This window comes from Macrobrachium nipponense, chromosome 34 (genome assembly GCF_015104395.2).
Source record: "Macrobrachium nipponense isolate FS-2020 chromosome 34, ASM1510439v2, whole genome shotgun sequence".
NCBI lineage: Eukaryota > Metazoa > Arthropoda > Malacostraca > Decapoda > Palaemonidae > Macrobrachium > Macrobrachium nipponense.
Genome location: NC_061095.1, coordinates 13,158,547 through 13,184,973, shown reverse-complemented (window position 1 = coordinate 13,184,973; position 26,427 = coordinate 13,158,547). Strand labels below are relative to the sequence as shown.

Genomic DNA, 26,427 nt, shown 5'->3' with positions numbered 1-26,427 from the left:
TGATATTTTTCAAGTACTACCTATAGATATTGAAGTCCAGAAATTGTACTGATAATGTGGCGTTGAAGACGTGAGGTATGTGCCAGCTGCTTGAAATGATAGAAGTTGACGTGCTCTTGAGAACAGCACAAATTTATCAGATCACTATTATGTGGATTCTCCCTATTAGGATAGCATCAGTTGCTCAATTATTTCAAGTGATGGTATTAACCCTTAAACGCTGAGTGGCTATTTACCAAAGTGTCACATCTCGTATACCAGCGGCGTTCGGGAGTTAGCGCCGAAGCGGAAAAAAAGTTTTTTTTAAAAAATGATAGCATGCTTAGTTTTTAAGATTAAGAATTCATTTTTGGCTCCTTTATTTTGTCATTGCCTGAAGTTTACTATGCAACCATCAGAAATGAAAAAAATATCATTATCACATATAAATATTGGAATGTATGACAGCGCGAAAGAAAAGATAATGAGTTAATTTTTTTTTCGTTGTATTGTACTCTAAATTGCGATGATTTTGGTATATAACAAATTGTAAAACGATCAAAGCAACACAGAGAAAATATTATCACAAAGTGATGCATGAATTCGTAACGAGCGGACATATATATATTTTTTTTTTTTTCAAAAATTCACCATAAATCGAAATATTGTGCTAGAGACTTCCTGTTTGTTTCAAAATGAAGGTAATTGATTGAATATTACTAGGCTGTAAATGTTTTAGCTTTCAATTGCAGTTTTCGACCATTTCGGTTGAGTTAAAGTTGACCGAAGATCAAATTTTTTCTATTTATCATGATTTATATGAAAACATTTCAAAACTGATAAAAGCTACAACCATGAGTTATTTCTTTTTGTATTCTACATGAAATTGCACCATTTTTATATATAAAACTTTATGTAACGGCTAATATAAAACATTACGACAAATGACGAAAGAATTTCGGCAGTTTCCGCCCGTGGACGTAAGGAAAAATTGTTTTTCAAAAATTCACCATAAATTGAAATATTGTGCTAGAGTTTTCCAATTTGTTGCAAAATGAAGGTAAATGATTGAATATTACTAGAATGTAAGAGAAAATTTTAGCTTACAATTGCGTTCTTCAACCATTTCGGTCTAGTCAAAATTGACTGAAGGTTGAAATTTTGGCACTTAACGTGATTTATATGAAAATATTTCAAAACCAATAAAAGCTACAACCATGGGTTGTTTTTTGTTGTATTCTACATGAAATTGCACACATTTTCATATATAAAACTCTATGTAATGGCTAATATAAAACGGTGCAAAAATTACGACAAAGTGACAAAAGAATTTCGGAGATGTGTCGCTGATGCTTTTTAGTGCGAGAAAAAAGAAATTCGCACATGTGCGCCTGGGTAACGCTTGTAAACAAAACAACAGCTTGATCCGTGAACTCCCGGCATACCTCAAGGCGTGTGATTTAAAATTTTTTGCAAATTAGGCCTTAACTATTTTTCTGCAAATATTTAAACTTTTTGTAGTCGACGTATCGTACGTCAATTAAGCACCGAGAGACAATTCTAGTCGACATATAATACGCCCAGTCTGTGTTTAAGGGTTAAAATATATTAGAAATAACTATATAATGAAAAATTAATTAAGCTCCAAAATGAAAGAAGATCGAGTGGTCTATCATGATAATTGTCAGAGCTGTCCTTTTTTTAATAAAGGTATAAACATTTATATGCTTACTGTTGGCGTCCCTGCCACTTCACAGAGATGTAAGTGTTGCGAGCCATAAGCAAAAGGGTTAAATTAAAATTAGATCCCCATAAGTAGTTGGTTGTTATGAAATAGTATTTTTTTTCAATATAAAACATACCGATATATACTTGAGTAACGTGCGATCTCGCATATCATGCGACCACCCCCAAAATTTTCAGCAATAAACAATGGTTTTGTCATGTATCTCATGTATCATGCGAGTTCCTTTTCCGAGAGCATCAATTCACAAGGTTGGTGGTTTAACGTGCTAATGGCCGAGTCATTCAGATGTGTGCTGTTGCTAGTCAAGTTACAGAAATTTTCTTACTAATCCCAAGAATTAAATAGAAAATCTTAAGATTAAAAAAGAATCCCAAGATAATAAAATACAGTAGAGCCTCGGTTCTCGACGCTAATTCGTTCCAGAAGGAGCGTCGAAATTCGATTATTTCGAGAACTGAATCAAGTTTTCCCATAAGAAATAACTGAAATGGATTAAATCCGTTCTTGACCATCATTATACCCTAACCTTGCCTTTTTTATTACAATACATTACATGTAAATTACAACTAAATAAGTTAAAAGAAGTTAAATAAATATCATGTTAAATAAGTATATTTATAATTTTAAATGTATAATAGTATACAGTATAAAAGAAAACTGGCCTGCGTCCAACCGAATTGTTGACCAAGCGCCATAGGCTTACCTAGGTAATAAGTAGTGGAACGTAGTGTAGTGGGTAGGCATAAAACGTGTTGCTAACATAATAAAAACATTGAAAGCAAGTCTAATTATTACAGTAAATTAATAAAACATATTAAAATTAAACCCAATTTATATTAATCAAAAACTTAACGCAAAATTTGCCTACAGTAAGTCGGCATTTAAGGATGTAAACAAACCATAGCGCAGCCCTGGTGGTTTATAGCGGGACTATGTTAGTAACCAAACCATATCGTCGCTATAAGCCTAGAAACGTTTACATTCGATATTAATTTATGGTAAATCTTATAATCTTATACGAAGTCGACTGCAATACTGTATACAAAATCGCTTGAAAATTATCTTTCAGTAAATGTTATGATACTAACGATTTTGTTTCATAAATGTCCTTGTAAAAAAGGTGCGTCTTTTACGGCAAATTGTCCAATATCAGGGCTGGTTTCAAGCTTATTGGACTGACAATTATTATGGTACTGCATGGTACATATATACGTACATATAAGTAAAAGAATCTTCTTAATTTCTACAATTACTATACCATTACGTACCAGCATCTCTTGAGTTTAATATCAAGCTAACCTCTTTTTTTACGAGGATATGTAAACTGTGTCACTACCAGATCTCACGTAAACATTGACGTCTTTTTACAGTAGACATAAAAGAATTGTCTTAATTTCTATAATTATTCTATACCATAGTGGCTTCTCTGATTTAAGCTAAACCTCCTCTTTACCAGCAAGCTTAGAGAGAGAGAGAGAGAGAGAGAGAGAGAGAGAGAGAGAGAGAGAGAGAGAGAGAGAGAGAGAGAACAATAAATAAAAAATAAATAAATAAAAATAAATGAATAAATAAAAATAAATAAATAAAGAGAGAGAGAGAGTGTGTTATCAAAGCTTAAGATTGCGTTCGCTACCGAACGGCACACGTTACGTATGTAACAGTGGTTTCACTACCAAATCTCGCACGTAAACAATGACGTCTTTTTACAGTAGACATAAAAGAATCGTCTTAATTTCTATAATTATTCTATACCATAGCGGCTTCTCTGATTTAAGCTAAGGCTAACCTCCTCTTTACCAGCAAGCTTGAGAGAGAGAGAGAGAGAGATGAGAGAGAGAGAGAGAGAGAGAGAGGAGAGAGAGAGAGAGACGAGAGAGAGAGAGAGAGAGAGAGAGAGAGAGAGAGAGAGAGGAAGAGAGAGAGAGAGAGAGACAATAAATAAAATAAATAAATAAAAATAATAATAAAAATAAAAACTAAATAAATAAAGAAGAGAGAGAGAGAGAGAGAGAGAGAGAGAGAGAGAGAGAGAGAGAGAGAGAGAGAGAGTGTGTTATCAAAGTTTAAGATTGCGTTCGCTACCGAACGGCGCACGTTACGTATGTAACAATGGTTTCACTACCAAATCTCACACGTAAACAATGACGTATTTTTACAGTAGACATAAAAGAATCTACTTAATTTCTATAATTAATGTATACCGTAGCGGCTTCTGATTTAAGCTAAGGCTAACCTCCTCTTTACCGGCAAGCTTAAAAAGCTTAGATTGCGTTGCTACCGAACCGAACATTTACGTATGTAACTGGTGTCACTACCAAATCTTACACGTAAACTGACGTATTACAGTACGACATAAAAGATTTGTCTTAATTTCTTAATTACTACGCATTTAATATGGCATAGTGGCTTCTCTGATTTAAGCTATGGCTAACCTCTTCTTTACCGGCAAGCTTAACAAAGCTTAAAGATTGCATTCGCTACCGAACCGCACATGTAACCTACGTACGAAACATTGCCTTCACTCCAAACCTAACACTTAAATACGTATTGCATTTGGTACTGAAACGCGCTCCTCAAGGGTGAACATGGTTTTAGAATAGGTCTATGCTTGAAAAAAAAAATCAAACAAGGGTGCTTGATTAAATCTTTTTTTCGCTCATCACTTTCATGCAGAGGAGAGGATAGACGAAACTTAAGGTTTATTTTGGAGTTGGAAATGATGGAAACATTTTGAAGAAGGAAAACGCGAGATGCCTTGTAAAGACTTTTCCATTATTTCAGAGATTAACAATAGCAAAAGGTTTGAACATAGATAGCCAGTAGTAATGTTGGGACCCATGATGAATCAAAAGGTAACTGCGTATAGAGTTGATACCACCGAAAAAGCAAACGAAATGCGCGCAAGGTGTACGAGACATGATACATGTTTGAATGTTTGTAAACAATAGCTGCGGACTTTAAACAATGCAGAGTGGCGTCACCAGTGTTACCAACTGTTTTGCTAAATTATGCTAGTCGGTCCAAGCAAGAATTTATGCCAAATATGGTGCAATTTTGTGCCAGAATTATGCTATTAATCTATCATTATCTCATTTCTCTAATACATTGAGCTAAAACAACGATGTAATGGAAATTTAAAACATTTATATATTAGGTGAAATGATACAAAGTGACGAACAGACAATATTATAACTAATAATTTGTTGATCTTTCCATGTTCGCAAACTCGAATAAAACACCATTTTTCTTTAATAGATCACATACGCAATGACTAGTATACTATTTGATATGCAATGACTAGTATACTATTTGACAAATATGTGAAGATCACACATACAAATGTGAAGAAAAACATACAAATTTTACTTATTACTGCATCATTATCATGCCACTGAGAACCATTTTTCTTTAACAGGTCACATACACAATTAATAAATACTTGAAAATGTGTGAAAATTACTTCAAATACTATAACATTTTGATATTTACTGAAAAATTAAAACTAAAAAAAAAAGGTAAACAAACAAACCAGTCTCTACTTAAGAAGAAAAACACGTACTTATTACTTGATCATTATCATGCCACTGAAACACCATTTTTCTTTAATAGATCACATACACAATGAATAAATACTTGAAAATTTTGTGAAAATCACTTCAGACATAATTAAAATTTTGATAACTACTGAAAAAATAAAACTTAAAAAAGGAAAAAAAGTAATTCTTTACTCACAAAGAAAAAACATTAACACTTTACTGATCGTTTGTCATGTCACTGTGGGTATTTATTTATATTCACAAAATTTAACATTCCTTAGTTGGGTTCAAACTTAGCAATTAACTCATTTGTTAGTGCTGCTTTTGAGGCAATTTCACTATGAAGATACATTCACTATAGCTGTGTATGAAACTGAGGAATTTTCTGCATTTTATTTAAAATTTTAGTGAAAATACATTCTAAAATTGTACTAGAACCCTAAGTGTGAAGAAATTATGCTAAGCTCCAATTCTTGGGTCAAATTATGCTAAAAAAAAACATGAAATTATGCTACATTTGGTAGCACTGGATGACGCCAACAAGCGGCGGCTGGCGGAAACAGTTTTGTTTACAAACATCATATGGTCGGGGGTCGGAAACTGGTTTTTTGGTAGAAAACAGATACAAAGTTTATTGGAAATTTAGTGGCGAAATCCGATTATGTCGAGTTCTAATACGGTCGTGAACCGGGTCTCTACTGTAATTGTAAAAATACCACGCCTTGGAGTCCTAAATCTCTCTCTCTCTCTCTCTCTCTCTCTCATCTCTCTCTCTCTCTCTCTCTCTCTCTCTCTCTCTCTCTCCTCTCAGGAATAAATATACTGTAATTTGAGTCTTTCACCAACGGGTATCAGTAAATGTGTAGACATTGTGTGCGTGTACATAATGTTTTAAAAAATGTGCAGTACACACGCTTTCTTTTATCCAATTTTTCGGTTTTTGAAATTTTTCAGATTTCGAAAATGTGAGGTCAGATGCATGATCAAACAAACATCACTACTGCAGCAAAAACATTTTTTCCCTTTATGTTTCTCATTATTGTTATTTATTACTTACAGTTTATTTAAATAAATATTAACATAATACTGTTAAATGAATGTGAAGACACAATTAAGATCACCTATAATAAAACATAGTTGGGACAAAATTACCATAATGTTCACTAAGTAAGGCTGTTATTTTTGCAAAACAAACATTCATAAAACGCGAAAAAAATATATGTACATAACGAATCCAAAATATAATAAGTGTTTTGCAGCTCAACTTGGTGAATTTTAACAATAAGTTATGACTATAAAATATATTTCCCAATAATTCGATCTTCTGGAGTTGAAGAGTCGTCAAAATTTTTGAGGATTGGTCCGGCGGAAAACGGATTTGCACTAGGTGAATGATGCCATCGCTACAACACACATGTGGGTATTTTTCATACCGACTAATATGATGACGCATCGCTACGCGCTGGTATTTTTTCATACCACTTATACATTAAAGGTTTAAAATGATCATATTATATTATTGGTTTTCACAAAGTAATAATTATATAAGAAAGAAAAGTTATTGGGAGTAATTTTTTGCGGTCATCAGTTCGGAAAATCATGATCATGGTAACATTCAAACCTCGTTCCATCCGCACGGCATATGTCTTATAAATAGTAAAGCAGTAAGCAGATGGCCAGTTATTGGATAAAAGATCTCCATGGCTACCAACAAGCCAATCCGGTGTTGGTTATACCTACTACTTTGTGAATTTCTTAGAATGAACCGTGTTTACAACATGCGAAGCTGACAATGATGTGGTGTTTGCTTTGCATACAGTACGGTGTTTTGACGTTTTTAATAGTGTACGTTAATTTTACTGATTACATTAAAAAATAGAATGATTCCTTCCTCATTATCTTTGAATGCAAACATGGTTTTGAAGATTCTTACCGCAAAAGAAAAAAGAAAAAATAATTCCTAGAAGATGGATACCTATTTACGAATGCTGTTGTCGATACCTTCAAACAAAATTCAGCTCTTTAATCTCTGGAAAAATGTTTTAATCTTTCTGTCCTGCTGTCACAGTTCCCACCCTTTATAACCCCTTGCGACTATCAACAACAAAATTTGTTTGTTTGTTTGTTTTATCTTTGTCCAAAGAAGATTGGTAGGTTATTACCTGTAGGTACAGCACATTTTTTTTAACAGTATACCCATACACACACACACACATGCACTACCACACATCACACACAGTTGCGCTAACAGTATAGTTGAGAGGTCCCTCTCTCGTCTTCTCTCTCAGGAAATCGTAACCGTCAATTCAAATTATCAGTATCTTTTCCCACACGATAGACAGACAGGCAGACAGCGTAAATATTTAGGGCTTGGCATATGTCAATTATTGTTTATTATCTTGGGACTTTTGGTTAATCTTGGGATTTTGACATGGTCCCAACTCTTGGGTATTTGGTAAGAAAAACTGCGCTTATTTGCGTAGCAGTAGCAGCATCTGCAGCGCAACACCCAAACCAACTGAATCGGGGTAAGCCTAGCAACCAAACCAACTATAGTATTTACAAATGAACAGAGCTCTGGCTTGGGCTGTTTTGTCCTCCCACGTGTTTGATCTCCGCATGTCTGCCAAAATTTGTAAACAAGCAGATAAAGAAGAATTTTCTCCCACCATTACAGATATCAAATGATTTATCTTTTCCGTTACTCAAAGATTCCTAAATAAATTGACGTCGGCTCCAAGATTGATAGTTTTTTTTATGCCAATAATCAAAAAGAAATGGGAGTCAATTTTATTTTCTGATCAACCATGGCATAATCATTTTGGTGCTGTTTGCGAATATTTCAACCCCCTAAGGCTCCACGTGGCGTTTAAATTCCCCACACTGTACAAGTCTGGAGCAGTTTTCTCCTTTCTACACATATTTTCTTGATTTCTTAATATCGTAGGTATAGAATAAAGATTGGTGAGCAGGAAATTATGAAATAAAACATATAGTAAGTTTGGTGAGTTGGTAGAAATAAATAACAAACCGATTACCAGACAAATTTTCTCTCTCTTCTCTCTCGTCTTCTCGTCCACTCTCGTCTCTCTCTCTCTGTCTCTCGTTCTCTCTCGTCTCTCCTCTCTATCTTCCTCTCTCTCTCTCTCTCTCATCTCTCTCTCTCTCTCTCTCCTCCTTCTGACAAAACAATAGTAGAAATAGGAAACAACCAATGACCTGGAATATTGTGCTTGAATGCGGACCATGGCAAAGTTTTTGGCCTGAACTGAAGTGTCGAGTGACTTGACCAATTCCCGACTTACAAGTTATTCATGGTTCATCTCACTCGCCGTGGATTAGACATCAAACTTCAACAGCCAAGCAAAGGGTCAGTTTTCCCCCCATATTAATATACAAAATTAAATAGGTATGGAAAATGCGAAATGCGGGCCTATAGTTTATCCAATCGAAAAAAGAAGCTCTCGCTCGGGACAGCTGGCAAGGTTTTAGGAAGAGAGAGAGAGAGCAGGGCCGAAAGGAAGGGAGATTAAAAAGTTACCTGGGAATGAAAAACCCACTTTAATAAATCTTATAAATTATTAGCCTCAGGGTTTTATCTCAAGGAAACATTCAAAGGTCCTGTCCACGTACGGGCTGCAGTTGTTTGTTTTCGTAAAATTGGCATCAAGGGCAGTATCGTTTAAAAGCCAACGGCAGAGGAGCCTCGAGGGGGGAGGGCCTCGGCCACGGTAACAAGTCTATAGTACCTTCCATATGAATTGACGCTCTACTCCACAAAATGTGTTAGGTTTTTAGAGCTTTTTGTTTTTTAGGATTTCGGATAGAGGATTATGTGTGCATTGTAGTACAATAAAGATAATACATCATTGGAAAAAAATTGTTTGTCAGTTGCGTGGGCTATGAAGGGTGTGATCACCTTTGTTTAGTAGGCCTATGTTGCTTCCAGAACTGTAAATCAGCTGGTATAAATAGCTCAGAAGTGCAAGCAGTCAAAACAACAGTAGCGACTCGGACCCCACAGAGTGTATAGGACCATGGAGAAAAGATCAGCAAGGAAGTATACTGCTAAATTTTAAGCTGCAAATTGTAGCTGAAGCTGAAAAAATAAACAATGTTCAAGCTGGTAAGCGGTTTGGCGTCGGGGAAAGCTGTGTCCAAAGCTGGAGAAAACAAAAGGAAAATTTAATAGTAACTCCATCTTATAAGTGTGCAAATCGCGGATCCAAATGTAAATGGCCGCATTTAGAAGATAAAGTGGCAAAGTGGGTGTCTGAAAACCGAGAAAATGGTTTTATTATAACACGGTGTGTATATAAGACTGTATGCAATTCGAGAAGCAAGAAAAATGGGCAATTTCCAGATTTTATAGCAAGTGCAGGATGGTGTACTTGGTTTATGAAAAGACATAACTTTGTCCTAAGAAGGAAAACCAAAATAGCAGAAAAACTGCCCAAAGAACTAGAAGAAAAAATAAATGATTTCCTCAAATTTGTCATCAAGCACCACAAAGCTAGTAATTACAAATTATCATGTATCGGCAACATGGATGAAACTCCGCTTACCTTCGACATGCCGTCAAACTCGACTGTAAGTAAAATAGGGGAGAAAAGCATTTTAATCAAAACTACTGGTCATGAAAGGACACACTTTACTGTTGTTTTAACGTGTATGGCAGATGGGACAAAACTTCCCCCCATGGTTATCTTTAAACGGAAATTGATGCCTAAAGAAAAATTCCCAAACCGTATCATTGTCCACGTTCACGAAAAAGGATGGATGAATGATGATGGCTGCAAGACTTGGCTAAAGAGAGTTTGGGCATCAAGGCCTGGTGGTTTACGGTAAGAAAAAAGTTTATTGGTTTGGGACATGTTTAGGTCACATCAAGTGAACTCGGTTTTCAAAGGTGTTCGAGATACAAACGCAGATATAGCTGTTATTCCTGGTGGTTTGACTAGTGTTTGTCAACCTCTCGACGTATCAATTAAGCCTTGTAAAGACAACATCAGGAAGAAGTGGAATGAATGGATGTTGGAAGGGGAGAAAGCATCTACTAAAGGAGGGAGGATGAAAGCTCCAGGTTTGCCTCCACTATGTTTGTGGGTTAAAGAATCCAGGGCAGAAAATGATAAAAATGTGATAATTAAAGCATTTAAAAAATGTGGAATATCAAATGCTTTGGATGGAAGTGAGGACGATGTCCCATACGGAGATGCAGATGAAGATGAAATTATCAAAGATCTGGAAGATGACGAATATGATGACTGCCTTGATGACGAACACAGAGAGCGACTTTGGAGGGTTTTAGTTTATTAATTTTAGGCATTTTCTACTTAATAAATTTTCACCTACCTGTGTATCCTAAAATAAAAATAATACTTCTAGTAACAAATGTTTTTTTTACTGAGTAAAACAAAAAGTAAAAAACCCTTTGGTATTGTGCCGTAATCAACGGATTTGTAAATTATAGATGGTTAATCTAGAACAGTTAAACATGTATAAACCAAAATAATGCAAATGGCGCATGATCGCTCTTTTGTATTTTAAAATACAATAGTAATATGAGAATACTTATAATATTATTGGATATAGTGAAGTACAAGTAAAGCAAAAATTTTTAAAAGATCATCTGTTTTCCTCCGATAGTAGCTATCGCAATCGGCCGATTTTGGAAAGCATAGATGGTACGCTAATTTTATACTGCATGTATGATGTGACCCCTTTAAAATGAGCTTCAAAGTTAGGTTTTAAAAGTCGCATAATATGCGAGTATATACAGTACATTATTTATTTTAATACAAACTCATTCCTTTTACAAAATTTCCCATCTTGCTTCAGACATACTGCTACTATTTCACTCTCTTTGGATAATTTTTGTTTGTAAACACCCCACGACAAATGAAATAGTCACTAAAAGAAATGGGTTTATCTTGCCAAAAAAGAAATTATTTTATGAAAGATGAAATTTTTAATTACCAGTAGATCCATTGTTTCTACTAAAAAAATATAGGTTAATTAAAAATAATGTGCATTAATGTGGGCTTAGTAATTAGAATTGTCAAGAAGTAATGCACCAAGATTTAGTTTACATGTACTAATTGTTTATTACTAAAGTTTGATGTTACAGGTGTAGGAGCTATGAAGTTAGTATGAGTAATTTGAAGGATTTGATGTCTTGGAGTTGAGAATTGGAGATGTTTTTGTATTTAATTTTTTTTTTCTTTTTTTATTGAATCTGGCCTGTTACAGGGTGGTTGAGTTTGCTACTTATGCTGATATGAAAAATGCTATGCATCGTCTAGATGGGAAGGACTTGCATGGGAGACGGATTCGTTTGGTTGATGAGTCGAAGTCTCGCTCGTCAAGACGTTCAAGAAGATCAAGATCAAGATCATCGTCTCGATCAAGATCTCGCTCTAGGTCACGCTCCCGTTCCAGGTAAGATTGTCTATGTATTTATTGATTTGTTGTTATTTTTCTTGATCACAGTTCATATTATTGTAAACTACAGTTTTGCATTAATTACAGGTTAAAGGGTATTTATATCAGAACGGATTAGGAACAATGTTTTTTATATTCTGAAGCTCCTTTCTATATGAGACTTTTCTTCAGAACAATGCCCAGTGTTTTACACAAGGTATGTTGAATGCATCAATATCATGATTGAAGAAAACAAACTTGCACTTAACTTTTTTTTTTGTATATGATAGTTTTAGAAAATTGTTCTACTCCTAATTATTAAAAACCAATTATATTGCATCAGTCACACAATTTATCAAATTGTTCTACTCCTAATTATTAAAAACCAAATTATATTGCATTAGTCATATAATTTATTGTTTACACTGTGCTCAGCCATATGAGAAACCTCCTTTATATGATTTGTTGTCAAATCACTCGCTCACTTTTTTATGAATATTCATTACTGTCAGCAGGTCCCGATCCCACACCAGATCCCGAAGCCGTTCACGTTCAAGGTCAGTACATGTATTTTTCCGTTGATATGAACATTGTTTTTTCTTGGCTTCATTCCTTGAAATGTATAGATATTGAATACAGTACTCCTCATTTAACGACGCACTCGTTTTACGACAACCCAGAGTTACAATAGCCAATGGTGGCCAAGAGAAAGGCCATTCAGTGCTGATAGTGTAGCCTAGCCTAGGTTTTGAAAACCTTGAAATCTAAGGCTAAAACAATAAATAAGGCTTTAATATACTTTGTAAAAAAAGAAAAGCTATACAGTTGAACCTCTTAAAAAAAACCAGCATTCTGTGGTCCGGGAACCCCCGTGGTTCGGCTTGGTTCAGCCGCCATTAGTTCGTTGCATGGCCAACAGGGACAGGGTGGCGCCATGTATAATTTACAATTTAAAGACAGCAAAAATTATGCCATGTCTCCTTTGATTTTATGAAAATAATTCTTAGATTTTATGAAAATAATTCTTAGTAATGAAAGAAAATGTGTCAAGTCAAATATTTTTTTTACATTAACTCAAAAATGAATACAGGCAGTCGCCTATTTATGACGGGGTTATGTTTTTTAGATGCGTCGTAAGCCGAAAATTTTTTTAAAATCATCAAAGATCCTAAGAAAACTTTACTTTGAATGCTTTGGGTGTCTATTGAAAACTGTTAACTGCATTTTTATTGTGCTTTTCATAAAAAAACCTTCAAATATTGTTTAATGTATAAATTCTTGTAAGGTTTGATATTTAAAGACCAATTTTATGGCCTAAAATTTTAGAACTGAACATTACATGTGGTATAGGCTAGTTTTAGAAATGTGCAAGAGTTTTGCACTAGGCTAAGCCTAAGCTTTGGATTTCCCGACAACAGACAATATAAATGTTGTTTTACTTTTATTGAAAAAGTCCAAACTTTAGGGACTAAGCCTACCACATTTTTTGGATTTCCTGACCGAAGTCCAAACAAAGCAATATTTGTTTCCACAGAAGTCAACAAACCTTTATTTTTGTATAATAACCACGACAATAAATATAAACGTTATTTTAATTATCTGAGAATCTAATATTATTCTTATGTTGTTGTTAATTTATGGCTGTTCTATGCTATAATAAGTGCAGCTTACCTTCATTGTCAGAACATAAACAAAAGTATCTACTGGCCGCCGCCATTTGTTTTTCGTCAGCTGATAATTTCTTCATTTACGATTCACAAGGAATTGTGTATTTTTTTATCCTATTGGTAAAAGGTTACTGTAAATTGAAAAAATTAGTCATGCAATACATTTAATGAAAAAAAATTTTGAATTAAATATCATAAAATATAAAGCTAATCAAAGACTGCTATCATTGAAGCCAGCAAATATTTTCTAGAATTCTTCTTCTGGTATAATGTTATTATATGTATGTTTCATAATAACTGTCGGTATCTCCATTATGTAAAGATATAATAAAGAATGAAAATTAATGGTTATTGTACTGTTTGGTAGTTTCAGTAGTTGAAGAGAGATAATGAAAATTTATTATTACTATACAGTGTGCTAGGTAAAAGTTGTTGCTTGGCAATCGTTCGATTCTCGTAGTGTGACGAAACCATGAGCGTAAACGAAAGGTTGGAAGCATTTTTTGTTTGTTTGTTTGTTTACAGTTAATGTTTAATTAATAATGATTTGAAATGAGTACATACTGATTATTTATAAATTTTATTGGCATATTCTAAGCTTTTAGCTTCTTAGGTTTAGATGTCAGAATCATAGACTAGGCTACAGTAGTAACTGCTAACATAGGCTAGGCTTATTGCCAGAATCAAAACGCAACATTATAAGGGACATGTGCTAAAGTCCTAATATATGCAGTAAAAATGGGGTTGAACATTACATGCAGTTGAATATTACTCAAGTATATAGAGTATTTTGCCTTTTTGGAGTCTCATTTCTTCCGTTGGATCGGCTTCGTAACCCTAGAACATGTGTTGTAAGCCTGGAAATAATTTCTGATGAATATAATTGAAAAGTGTCGCAAACTCGGAACATCGTAAGCCGCAGCCGTTGTAAGCCTGTATATTTTTTTTAAATATTCCACTTGAGAAGTCTCTACCAAGTCAAACCTTTTAATCAAAACATTGAGACATTTGGAATGGACAAATTCCTTACTCTTTGTATGCTTGGTATTGTTTTGATAATTTCTTTTATACAACTGTGTATTTACAGACTCAATATGTCACCTATGAGATCAGATGATATTAGAGGTAAGAAGGGCAAGCATAAATCTTCATGTATGCTAGAAAATATTTATCCCATTATCGAATAATTTAGTGCTAATTTTTCTCAATAGATAGCGGTGTGCTTTGTATCTGTTTTGACAGCAACATTCAAATGCACTGTGATTCCCTAAGTTCATTTGTTATTTTTTTTTTATCTCACCACCCTTTGCAATCAAAATAAATGACGAAGAAACTAATAGGGACAATTATGAAATACCAAATTTAGGGTATGAAAGTCACTGATAATAATGTGGATATTCTGAAAAAGTTTAGTACTGTATTGACTTACTATTAGGAAAACTCGGGAATGCAGGCTAAATGTGTTAAATAACGTACACTATTTTAAAGAAAATTGTACACTATGAAGTTTTAAGTGATGAAGTTAAAATATATGAGTAATAGAATAATGAAAAGCATTGTCAGAACTTAGCCAAGTAGTAGGCTATGTCGGAAACTAGTTCTGTGTATGATATACGACTGAAAATTAATGCTCTTAGTCAAAATAAAGAGACTAACATGCTTAACGACGAATTTGCTTAACGAATTTGTTTAACAACGTGGTCACTGGAAGGGGAACCCCGTCGCTAAACGAGGAGTACCTGTGCTTCATTTTTAGGATTTTGTTGCTAAACAGGAATACTTATGACAATAATTAATAAAAGGGTTAAAATAAAAGTTTAATGTTCAAGGGATTAGAGACATCCAATCAAACTTTTTAAAAGAACCTAAGTTTTGGCTTTAAAAGATTTATTCTCAATAGTAAAACAGGCAAAATTTGGAGTCCTTCCTTCCCTATAATGCTAACCAGTAATTGTGCGTTTTAATCTAAATTTGTTCCTGACAAGATACAAACTTACACTTTCACTAATGGAGTTTTTTGTGCAATCCATTACACTTTCACTAATGGAGTTTTTTGCTCAGTCCATGTTAAATTCTATTTATGAAAGCATAAGTTTGCATCATAGGAAAATTGTAATTGTTCATGTGTGGATCAAGGCATTGGTCTTAACAGTAGGATAAATCTTCTAGTGCCAGCTGGGAACTGGTTAAAAACAATTAAGAATTGTAATTGCAAGGAATCTGTGATATCTGGCATCTGATAAGTAGTTGAGGTGGAAGTGAGTCAAGACCATGCTTGAACCTAGTGACCCATGAGTCTTTCTTCAACCGCTTTGGAGACTGAATGTTTGATTTGCTTTCCTCCTTCCCAAGCCGGGTTTTTACCCAAGCTCGTACTGTTGTTTCATATACGTATACAGAGCTTCAGTGCATTTGTTATGGCCTCCCAGGATTCCCATGGTCACGCTTCCTCTGGGATAGATGCAACTTGCAGTAGATGTGCTTCCAGGCCTATTCCTACTGCTTTGTCATCAGCTGTTTTATGTATGTTGCTGCTCTGTCTCTGGGAATATTGCCCCTTCAGGGAGAGAGGGGACACCTCCATCTTGTTCCTATGTTAAGCAAGCTTGCAATTTGAAATATTGTTTGTTCAACATTCCAATTTGCTTTCGGCCATCGTTTAGAGAAGACATGTTTTTCATCGCTCTCTGCTTGACTGTTTTGCTGATTCTTTCGTATTTTCTACCTCATGGTGGGATATCTCTGTTGTGTGTGGTTATGTTTGATAGTGTGTATAATTATATTGGTTCAGATGCAAACCCACTTGTCATATAAAGCCAAGAAGGCCACCTTCTCCCAGCGAGTGTGTCCTGGAGTTGGCGATAAGAAATGTGAGAACTTCCATTCTCTAATTGATTTTGACCCTCACGCCTCTTTGCTCATATTGCTAGGGGTGTTGGTGCACTAGAATTAGTACTTGTGTGGAGAGTTGTGATTGGTCTCCTAAGTGGTAGGGGAAGTTTGACAGGAGGAAGGGATACTGGAGGAAGGCTGCCAAGGCTTTATCTGGGGGTTGCATGATGCCCTTGGTTGCCGACCCTTTGTCATCGTACCCATCTCACAGCAAACGTCCTGTACTCACTAGTTCTCCTTCTGGGAAAATCTCACCTTTGCCTTCCTCTTCCAACTCATCAGGGGAGGAAGAATGGCAGGTGGTAGGTGACCAGGACAACACTCATATGGGAGCCTCCTCTCGCTCCAAAAGGGATTTATCTCTAGAGTGAGGTGGGGACTCCTCCCCTTAACTTGACTAACTTTTTTGCTTTCACAGCTGTAGAGTCAGGGCTGGAGCAGGTGTGGACATTTTTAGGCCTAACAGGGCCACATACAGTGACTGGGTTGCTGGCCCACCTCAACAAACCTTATGCAATGACATCCTCTGCAGTGACTCACTCAGTTGTTACCACTACATTCACTGTGACTCAACACAGGTTTGCCACAGTGCTGATGATGGTGTTTCCTCATCACCCCACCAATGTGACTCCTTCGGTGGTGATGGGCACGTACCCCTTCTGCCAGCCTGTGTTACATCCCTCTGCCAGCCCTTGTTACATCCGTGCTGCAGCCTCCTCGGTTCGGGGTGGTACCTCCGCCCACTCCTTCTGTGACACTAGTGATCCCTACTGATAGTGTGAGAGGTTACACCATCGTTGATGACTTCTGCTGTTCCTGGACCTGTTACTGCTCCTTCCCAGTCTGCTTCCCCTTCGGGAGACCTAACCGACTTCACGGTCTGAGAAGGAGATAACCTTTCCGCCCCTTAAGAATGCTTGTCATGGGTCTTTGAAGAGTCTGCTTCCTCTCACTGAGGAGACAGTTGGTTCTCTTGTTGGCTGTCTTGCTCTTTTGGGAGCAGGAACTGTAACGCTTACCCCAAGGTCTAGCGTTGTGAGTGTCACAGGAACTTAGATCTTGGTTCATGCTCCTGCCTCTGGTTCTGGGGGTTCTGCCTCTTGAACTGGAGCTGCGTTGGGGCCTTGTTCACGAGACTCCTCGAGTCTACGACCCTTAAGGAAGGACGTGCATCCAAAATTGGGGCCGGAGAGATATCTCAATATCTCACTGTCCTGATTCTGGTGCAGGGTGAGAGGAGGAGTCGAGTCATGCAGGTAACTCGCCCTTACCTGTAAGTACTAGGACTAGTACGTCAGCAGGTACCAGGAGAGATGTCACTGTCTTGCAAGACAAGGCATCTGTCGAGACCAGGAGAAGGTACCTTGTGCAGTCTTCTTCACATGAGGCTTCGACCTCAAAAAGGACTGGAATCCGTCGTGAAGACTCCAAGTTGTTGCCAACCAGTTGCTTGCTCGTCTCCACCCAACTCCCACGCAAGCGAACTAGTTTGGTGGGTGCAAGAGCTCCAACTGGGAAACGTGAACCTCTACACTTCTTGGGAAAGCGTTTCGCTAAGGCGAAAACACTCTATCCTAGACTTATATCGCCATCATCACTGTGAGTGGATGATCATGTGCAACTCACTTCTGCTGGTTCTGCCAGCAGGAAGAGCAAGAATATCCGATCCTCTCTCCTGTTCCCTCTACTTCCTGGGGTTTTACTTGGAGGAGTGAGGCTGACAGGAGGAACTCTGGGGAGTGTTCTCCCCAGAATTCGGCAGCAGGGGCCTATGTTCCTGGTGCAGTTTTAGGACTACACAGGTCATACACCCAGTTTGTTCAGAATTAATCCAAGGGTTATGGCAAGGTTCTCCCTCCTCTAGGGAGAGTTGATCAGGAGGACCACACTCTTGAAGGACTTGAGGGTCTTTGCCTAAGGGGGGGCATGGCAAAAAATGACATGGGTTACAAAAACACATGGTAACTAATTGAAAATTTTATTTTAGGGCAATCTTGATACCTAGACTCTTCTCCCATCTGTTGAATGCAAAATCTGCAATAGAAAAGAAGAAAAAAATAAAAAACGGCATTTTCGTATGCATCCAAAAAAACTGCTACTGCTTTAAAACTATCAGAGATAGGAAGCTAAACCTAGTCTCATTTAATAGCTAAAGAGTGTGTCAACAATCTCCTCAAAACAAAATTTGTACTTTAGAGAGATAAATTATTATTTTTGCGTTTAAATTTGTAATAAAAATCTGTTACGTAAATAATGTAATTTTAAATAAAGAAAGAGAAACATTTTCAAAGATTGGTTCTAAGCAAGTTATAGAACTTTTAAAGACGAATACAATAAAAAAAAATGTGAAAATCGGATAAAAACTAACGAAGTAGTAGTGGTTTAAAGGACAATAACTCACTTTTGAGAAAATGGCATTTAAAGTTGACACATCCCACGGCGACTAGTATGCTCCAGCAGAGTAGCTCTTGTCCACCTTCAACTTCCTTCTAGCTTTTTTCATTATTGGCTTATCCATCCTTCGGTCTTGAGTCTGCAAGCACTTGAGCAAATATTTAGTAAATGGAAGGCCAAGCAATTTATTCAAATTGCTTTCTTCATACCCCATGTTGTAGTTAGAAACTGCCGCAAAATCTACATATCTCATTTTTACATTTTTGTGTTTGGGACACATACGCCAAACTCTGCTGTGGACATGCTCGTTGGGGTTTTGTGTTTTCCCACGCAGGCATCTCATTAACAAGGCATCACTTGTCAAGTTTTTGTAGACATTTTCCACAGCTTTCCATTCGTCTGGCTTCAAAGTGAATCGCACTCGCATGTCATCATGAGATTTTGGAGTTTTGCCTTCTGCGAGTGCTCTTTGATAAAAGCACCAGGAAGAGCTTGATGCTGGGCAAAGTTCGTGACGGGGGTTTTCATCAGTAGAAGAGCAATGATAAAAAGAAGCTAAAATGGAATTTCTCATGAAAGCTACGGTGGTATCTCTAGCTTTGCGAACATTGTCACCAAAATACTTTTGCAGCATCTCCAATATGAAGCCTGTCAGCCGTCCTCGACCACCCAAGCTCTTCCCGGTCTTCATCTGCCAGGTTTTAGACAAGTTTGTGAGTTGAGTAAACAACCTTTTCGATACATGGTTCACACACTCTTCCTTCACAACTTCATGTGCAGAACCATAAGGGCCTTGTCCATTATTCATGTCTCTGATGGTTTTAAAAGTCTTCGTATCACCATCAGAGATGAACCTAACGTATCGAAATCCTATGCCTTCTGACCTTGCCCATAACTTTTCTGCAGCAGCTGGTTCCATACTCCCAGAAGTACCTTTATAATTTATGTCACACTCGGGGGCATGCTTGCCATACCAACGATTATACTTCTCCTGTGTCCATTCCTTATTCTTCACGAGATTTTGCTTCTTCGTGCAAGGTTCACACTCAGAACAAAGTGTTATATAATCGATAACACGGCCAACATGTCCCTCAATAACGGCACCAAAAAAATACCTGGAAGTATGGCCTCTCTTATGCCAAGAGCCATCATAAGACACATCTATATTCACAACCCCATCCGCTCCCACACACTCTGGATAATTAGTTCTATAGTATTCAACTGTTGCCTTTCTGCTTTTTTCTAGGGCTTCTTGCACTTTCACCTTTGCCATTTCGTTCACAATATCTGCATAACGTTTATATACTTTACAACTAACCACTCTCAAAAATAAATAACTGCAAACTCTACAAAATAATGAATACCCAAAACCAAAATGCATCATAATATATACAAGAATTGTTGTCATAACATGAACACCTTTACTTTTCACAGACGGGTAGTTTTCAGCATTATTATCAAAAATAGTAAATTTACACTTTGTACAAAACATTCTTACTCGAGTGTCCAAATGTCTTTTCACTACAACTGCCTTCACACTATTTTCTAAGCACACAGAGCAGGCTACATTATCTGCAATTTCTACTAAATTACTTCTCCTCAAGAATACAGTTTCAATATTTGTTACTTCTTTTTCTGTTTTTTGAATACCCATCTTTCGTCGCATTGAACTGGTGAGGGTTTGTGTTGGAGCACGAGTGGTGGAGGGATGCGGTGGTGGTGTGGTGGCGGTCGCATGGCTCGTAGAGGGCTGGGGAGGATCAGCTGTTGCTGGTGGAGTTGAAATGGCCGACGCTCGTCGCTCATCCAGTTTCCTCCTCTTCATCTCTCTCGCTTTCTGAGCTGCTTCGGCCATCCTCTTGATGTTGCCTTTCTTCCTGGGCATTGTAGAAACGATTTGCAGTGAAGACAATCCAAATAACTATAAAAAATTGCCCGATGAACGGTGACAGTAGCAGACGACACACGAGAAACGTCAAAAGAGCAGACGACACAGATGACCGTACGCTACGACAGCCTTCAAGGCACTGACTTCCTCTAGCTACTCTTCCAACACCTACCCAATACGTAGTGGACGAGTTGCTAAACATTATTTTTATTCATAATATATGTATACGTATATAATTCCTTGTATATTACTATTGTACGCTGTATAACCTAATAATAGGGAAATGAGAGTGTGATTGTCAAAATAATAACTTATTTTAGCAAAATATTGTAGAAAAATAGTTAGAATCAATATATCGCCATGAAACTCCGGGAGTGGGTTGCCATGACGATGAAGTATTCGATGGTTGATTCACTAGAAATCGACTTTTTTCAAAATATTTCGTCATTTTTGACGGGCGGTCCCCTAAAAGATGTGGAGACTGCCAAGATGCAGAGGACTTGGCGAGATCGCAGTGTTGATTCGTCAACACAATAATCTTGGGGAAGCGACCACGACCTCTTCAGTTGATTGTCCCTCATGCCTTGAATCCTCTGGGGTCCTAAGAAGGAACCCAAGGTATTGGCAGGATTGCTGTGGTCTTCTCTTGCAGACTGTAACTTTGACCTGGTGAATAATATTGTCTCAGGACAAGAGAATCACTCCAGTCCAATCATTCAGACCAGAGGCATCCTCCTCCTCTACCTCACCAGAGGCATTACTACATGCCCTCGGAGAGGTCGCTTCCAACCAAGCAGGTTGACCTGGTCTTAGTTTGACTAGGTCCAGGTCTTTTGTTGCAGCACCTCCCTGTAGAGAGTGTCTCTCTCGCAGCAGGAAGCAGCAAACCTGGAGGCTACTGCTATGGCAGCTATCCAGGCAGTTTCCCAGCAAGATCAGTGGTTATTCATAGTCACAGTATCTAAGGTTGCTGCTGCATCCTTAGGGGTTATTGTTCATGGGAAGGACTCAGCCTTTGGGAGACTGTGCCAGTCTATAAAAATGCTTAAAACTGCCTATTTTGTTAGTTAAAACTCAAGAAAAACCCACTAAAAATGTTTATACTTTTTTTTTTAATGGTTTTATCACAAAAAGTGCATTTTATGATGAAATTGATAGTGAAAAAAAGAAATAGAAAAATGATGCCAGGATTTTATGGATATTTCTCAGAAAATTACAGCGAATAGGCAAATTTTCTGCAAATAATGGGGGTAGTATATGTTCCAGAGAGAAATCCGCGAATACATGAGTCCGCAAATCCGGAGTGTGTGAATATGGGGTGTTCACTTTAGATACTCTATGGTGCTCCCTCTTCTTGTAGAAAGCCTTCCATTGTGACACAGGCCAGGAACGGCACTCCGAGCAAGGGTTAGTGATAGTAAAAAATTGGAACGGCACCTATTGCAAGTGATATGGGGGTCAGTAATGGAAGATATCAAAAACTTTTGAACATGGAAATCCTGGAATGCCTGGACACATGCGTGACGGTACTTAGAACTCTTGGTGGAACCCATGATAAAAGACAAGCAGGCACACACACACACACACACACTGAAAGCAAAGCACAAATAAATCACGGGCTAACAAAGAAGTTGGCTTGGGAAGGAGAGCGCAGAAGCAAGACTACTCTTCAAGGCGGTCAAAGAAAGACTTGACACGTCATGAGGTCCCAAGCCCGGTTGGTGACCAGCTTCTACCTCGTATATGCATGAGTTGCCAGATGCCACATATTCCTTGCTTTACAATCTTTGATTTTGTAACTGGTTTCCAGCCGGCACTAGAAGATTATCCTTTTGTTAAGAACCGGGTTTGTTAGCTATAAAAAATACAAATTGATTGAAAATTTGTCATTTTGTTAACTTTACCAGGTTCTGGCTGGTGCTAGAAGGTTTAACTTAATGTTAGAACCAAGGGTTTATTAGTTATGAATAATACAAATTGATTAAAAATTTTTAATTAAAAAAATTTAGTGAAGAAAGGGATTTGTCAGCATTCACACAGCAATATATTAGAAGGGCTTTTGTTTCTGTGGAATAGTATTTATGTTAAATGTGTCGAACTAATTAGAACTGTTCGTGAGCAAACCAGATGTAAAGTTATGTTGATGAAATCTTGTTACATGAATTTGCAGTAAAGTGTTGGGTGCTACAAGGGTATGTGTTGTCATCCTTGCTGTTTGCTCTTCTCATTAATTTAAAATTAATGTGACTGTGAAGAGTTTAATCACAAATCATAGTGGAATTGTGTTTTATATGGTGGTGTAATTGTGTGGAGGAGAAATTTTCTTTTATGGGAATGTACTCGCATTGCTCTTCTTGGCGGTGATTTTCCCTTTTATCATTCCCAAGTCTGAGTATAGAGGGTTGAAGTTAGGAAGGGAATCTGTTAATACAATACTGCCAAAACAAATTATGAAATGGGCTATTCAGTGAGAGTTAGAAGCACCTGGTAAAGACTTGTCAAAAACAGCATTCCCAACTAAGAATGCTGATAAGAAGACTCATTTTTCAAATTTTACATGTACTTTTCATTTTATTCACAGGAGTGGTGGTCACAGTAAAAAGCGTCGCTCAAAGTCAAATTCTAAATCAGCATCTCGCTCTAGGTCTCGTTCTGGCTCTGACAGATCCAAGTCCAGGTCAAGGTCCAGATCCCGATCCAGGTAATACATTATTGGTAGCAACTTGTTTTATTTTTTTTTTAGCTTAACTCATGATACAGTAATGAAAGGATTATTTGTATGAACTGTATCATATTTAGGAGAAGGTATTCTTAAGTATTTTTGGGGGCTAAAAGAGCATATTAATATGTATAGTGTACAGTAGTATAAATAATGCATTTAGATCATACTTTTATGTACACTTATTTTTAGGAGTTCAATTGCTATTCATCTGTGCAATTATATTTGTTCTAACACGTTATACAAACCCTCGGTCCTTTACATAAGGAATTACTATTCAGCGCTGGCTGGACCGCTCATAAGATTTACTAACAAGGTAGTTCGGCAGTAACTGCTTGTCCGATGCTTGTCCCACCGTTGGGTGAAGACGTGTGCTCGCCTCTCTGCCCGCCTCTGTTGTGAGATTGTTTTCAAGCTTACTTGCCTTTCAACGTTTTCTTAGAATACTAGTGTGATTGACTGTAAGTACTCTTATTTGTTTGTATTTTGTGGTATTGCATCGACTGGATTGAATTTGCAGTCCCACGAATTGGAGAAGCCCTCGCGCTCCCCATTCAACCGAAGAGTGTGCCCTGGAGTGGGAGGCCGAAAGTGTGGGGCTTTCAGGTCTGGTGATGTCGTGGACCCTCATCCTCTTAGTCGGAGGAGCAGTGCTAGCTGTACAAGAAGAGGAGGAAGCTGCGTAGAGCTGCCAATGTGTCATCGGAAAGCCCTCCCTCGACACCTTTGGTTATGGATATGTCATCTTTTCTCCCTCCTCGTTAGCTCCCATGTATGACTCTCTCCCCTTCGGGGGACGTGTCTCCCTCCGCCTCTTCACTCGATCTGTTGAGTGCAGAGGAGGGAGGGCGACATCCCGACCTTGAGTTGTACTCGGGGTCGTCTGTCCGCTCAGGGTGGGAGCCTTCCCCCACTGAGTGAACAGGAACCCCCCCCCCCCCCCCCCCACCCCTTAACCCAACTGTTTGCTTCCTCAGGTGGGGATCTTAACAGGTGTGGCGCTTGCTGAGTCTTCCGGGCACTCTTGAGTATTCAGGGGCTCATCTATCATCTTGCTGCAGCCCCAGTCACTCACGGGTTGGAGACGAGGATGACTACGACTGTGTCGACCCCGGGTTATGCAGCTCCTCCTCACTCGGTGTATACCCAGCATGTGACCATGGTCACCCCCACGGCTGCGGTACTAGCTCCGTTGCCGTACGTGCCCCGGAGGGAGTTGTTACCACCTCCACCTGGTTTTGCTGTCCTCGCTCCTCCCCCTGACTTCGAGTGCTGCAAAGAGCGCACCCTTAGATTGCCCTCCTGTTGCCATCGCTGTACCTGCTGCCCCTGCTCCTGCTTGTGGAAGTGCTGCCGCTCCTGCAGGTCCTTCCGGCCAGGTGGAGTTGGGCCCCGTTGCCACTGCAACCGTCCCAGCTCCAGCCTGGATGGGAGACCTGTTTGCTCTCCGGAGGAAGTTGGCGAAGTCCAAGACAAAGAGGAAGGTGTCATCATCGTCTTCGTCTTCATCTGCGTCGTCGTCTTCTGCTGCCTCTTCCCCTTCAAGCTTCCAAGGCCCCCCCAGCCAAGGAAGAAGAAGACGGTGGCTTCCCCCCCCCCCCCACCCCCCCCCTCCCCCCCCCCCCCCCCCCCCCCCCCCCCCACCCCCCCCCCCCCCCGAAATCTCGCACAGAGACATCTAAGGGTCTGTCTCGCTCAGGTGGGAAAGGTGGGGCTTCTGCTGGTCCTCCCGTTCCTGGAACGGGGCCCGTCTCTCCTTCCTTAGGGAATAAGAAGACAGGGACCGTGGACCTCCGCTCCCGGCTCCAGAGGTTCCACCCCCGGACTGGGAACCGTCTCAGCTACAGGCGAGCGAGCGAAACCGAGTGTACAGTTACCTACCGGTGATCATGCAGCCAGGATCCAGACGGCTGAGTACGCTCACTGTCAGTACCCAGACACGGAGCGGAAGGATGGTAAGAGTTGCTCAGGTGACTTTTGCCGGCCCGGCGATCGCTCTCGCAGCGATCGTCCGGTTCCCAGGGTTGACGTGACGGTCCCACCAGACTGTTCATGTGTCGAGGCTGGGAAGAGGTCCCCCGGTCACCAGGAACAGCCTCGGCTGCTTCTGTTACCGTGGCACGTCGTGAGGACAGTGCTTGCTCTCACGGCGTTAGCAGATGCTACCAGTCACCTGACCGTCGCTCCCACCAGGACCTGACGGCTCGCACGTCTGGTAGCAGCTTTCCTGATGCACGAGACCGACGCTACCATCCTTGGTCCAGCATTTCTCCACAGGGGACCGCTGGTCCAGACCTGCAGCTCGATCACCACTGCGGGTTGGTGATCGCCTGCAGTCCTCCCAGCTACCAGCTCTGCTGGTAGACAGGGTAGGAGCGTCAGGTCTTCCTCACTTGTTCCTTCAACCTCCTCGGTCTACATTGGGAGGAGCGAGGCAAACAGGAGTGAGCGCGAGGAATGCGCTCCTTATGGTCTGGGCACGAGAGCCTACGAGACTGGTTCGGTCTTAGGACCAAACAGATCGTACACTCAAGTGTTTGGAGGAGACCACGAGGGGTCTGGCAAGGTTCTTCCTCCTGAAGGAAGAGTGTCTCCTGAAGTGATCGGCCTGGATGGATCTGACGGTCCATCACCTCAGGACATGATCACCCCCGAGATACAGAGGTCCTTTGCAGAGGTCATTCGTCAGCAAAACAATCTCGGGGAAGGATCGGTGGTTGCTCCCTCTGGCCATCCATCGAGGTAAGAGTTGTTCTGGGGTCCTAAGAAGGAACCCAGAACGACGGTGGGGCTACCCCGGTCTTCCTTGGTCGACGGAGTGCTGGACCAGGTGAATGCCTTTGTCTCCGGACAAGAGGCCTCACTTAGAGCCAACAGGTCGGACAAGCTGCTTCCCCCTCCTCTGCCTCGTCAGCGACGTTTCTACGTGCCTTCAGCAGACCCGTTGCCAACCAAGCAGGTTGATCCGGAGCTAGCTCGTCTAACTCCGGGAGTGCCTCTTCAACATCTGCTGTCAGAGAACCTCTGGTTCTCGCAGCAAGAGGCATCCGCCCTGGAATCCACTGCCATGGCAGCTTTCCAGGCTGTCTCATGGCTGGATCTGTGGCCCCTCACATTATCCAGAGTCGCAGCCTCCTTGGGAGTTATAGTTCCTGAGGAGGATTCAGCGTTCGGGAGACTCT

General features: G+C 39.3%; 1 protein-coding gene and 1 long non-coding RNA gene across 4 annotated transcripts in view; one reads left to right on the top strand and one right to left on the bottom strand.

Annotated features, from left to right (window-relative positions):
- LOC135207908 (serine/arginine-rich splicing factor 4-like) overlaps positions 1-23,257 on the top strand; it is a 77,995-nt gene extending 54,738 nt beyond the window's left edge. For 2 of the 3 annotated variants that reach the window (XM_064239844.1, XM_064239845.1), the window contains exons 7-9: positions 11,515-11,703; positions 12,198-12,242; positions 23,108-23,257. In XM_064239844.1, coding sequence (XP_064095914.1) covers positions 11,515-11,703; positions 12,198-12,242; positions 23,108-23,231 — 358 coding nt within the window. In that variant the 3' untranslated portion in view covers positions 23,232-23,257. The remainder of the gene's footprint in view (positions 1-11,514; positions 11,704-12,197; positions 12,243-23,107) is intronic. The other variant, XM_064239846.1, reaches the window with a different exon arrangement.
- LOC135207910 (uncharacterized) lies at positions 18,207-18,751 on the bottom strand. Its single transcript, XR_010313082.1, has 2 exons — positions 18,646-18,751; positions 18,207-18,278 (listed from the first exon to the last, which is right to left on the bottom strand). It is a non-coding gene; the product is annotated as an uncharacterized LOC135207910 (long non-coding RNA).
- Positions 23,258-26,427: the final 3,170 nt, after the last annotated feature.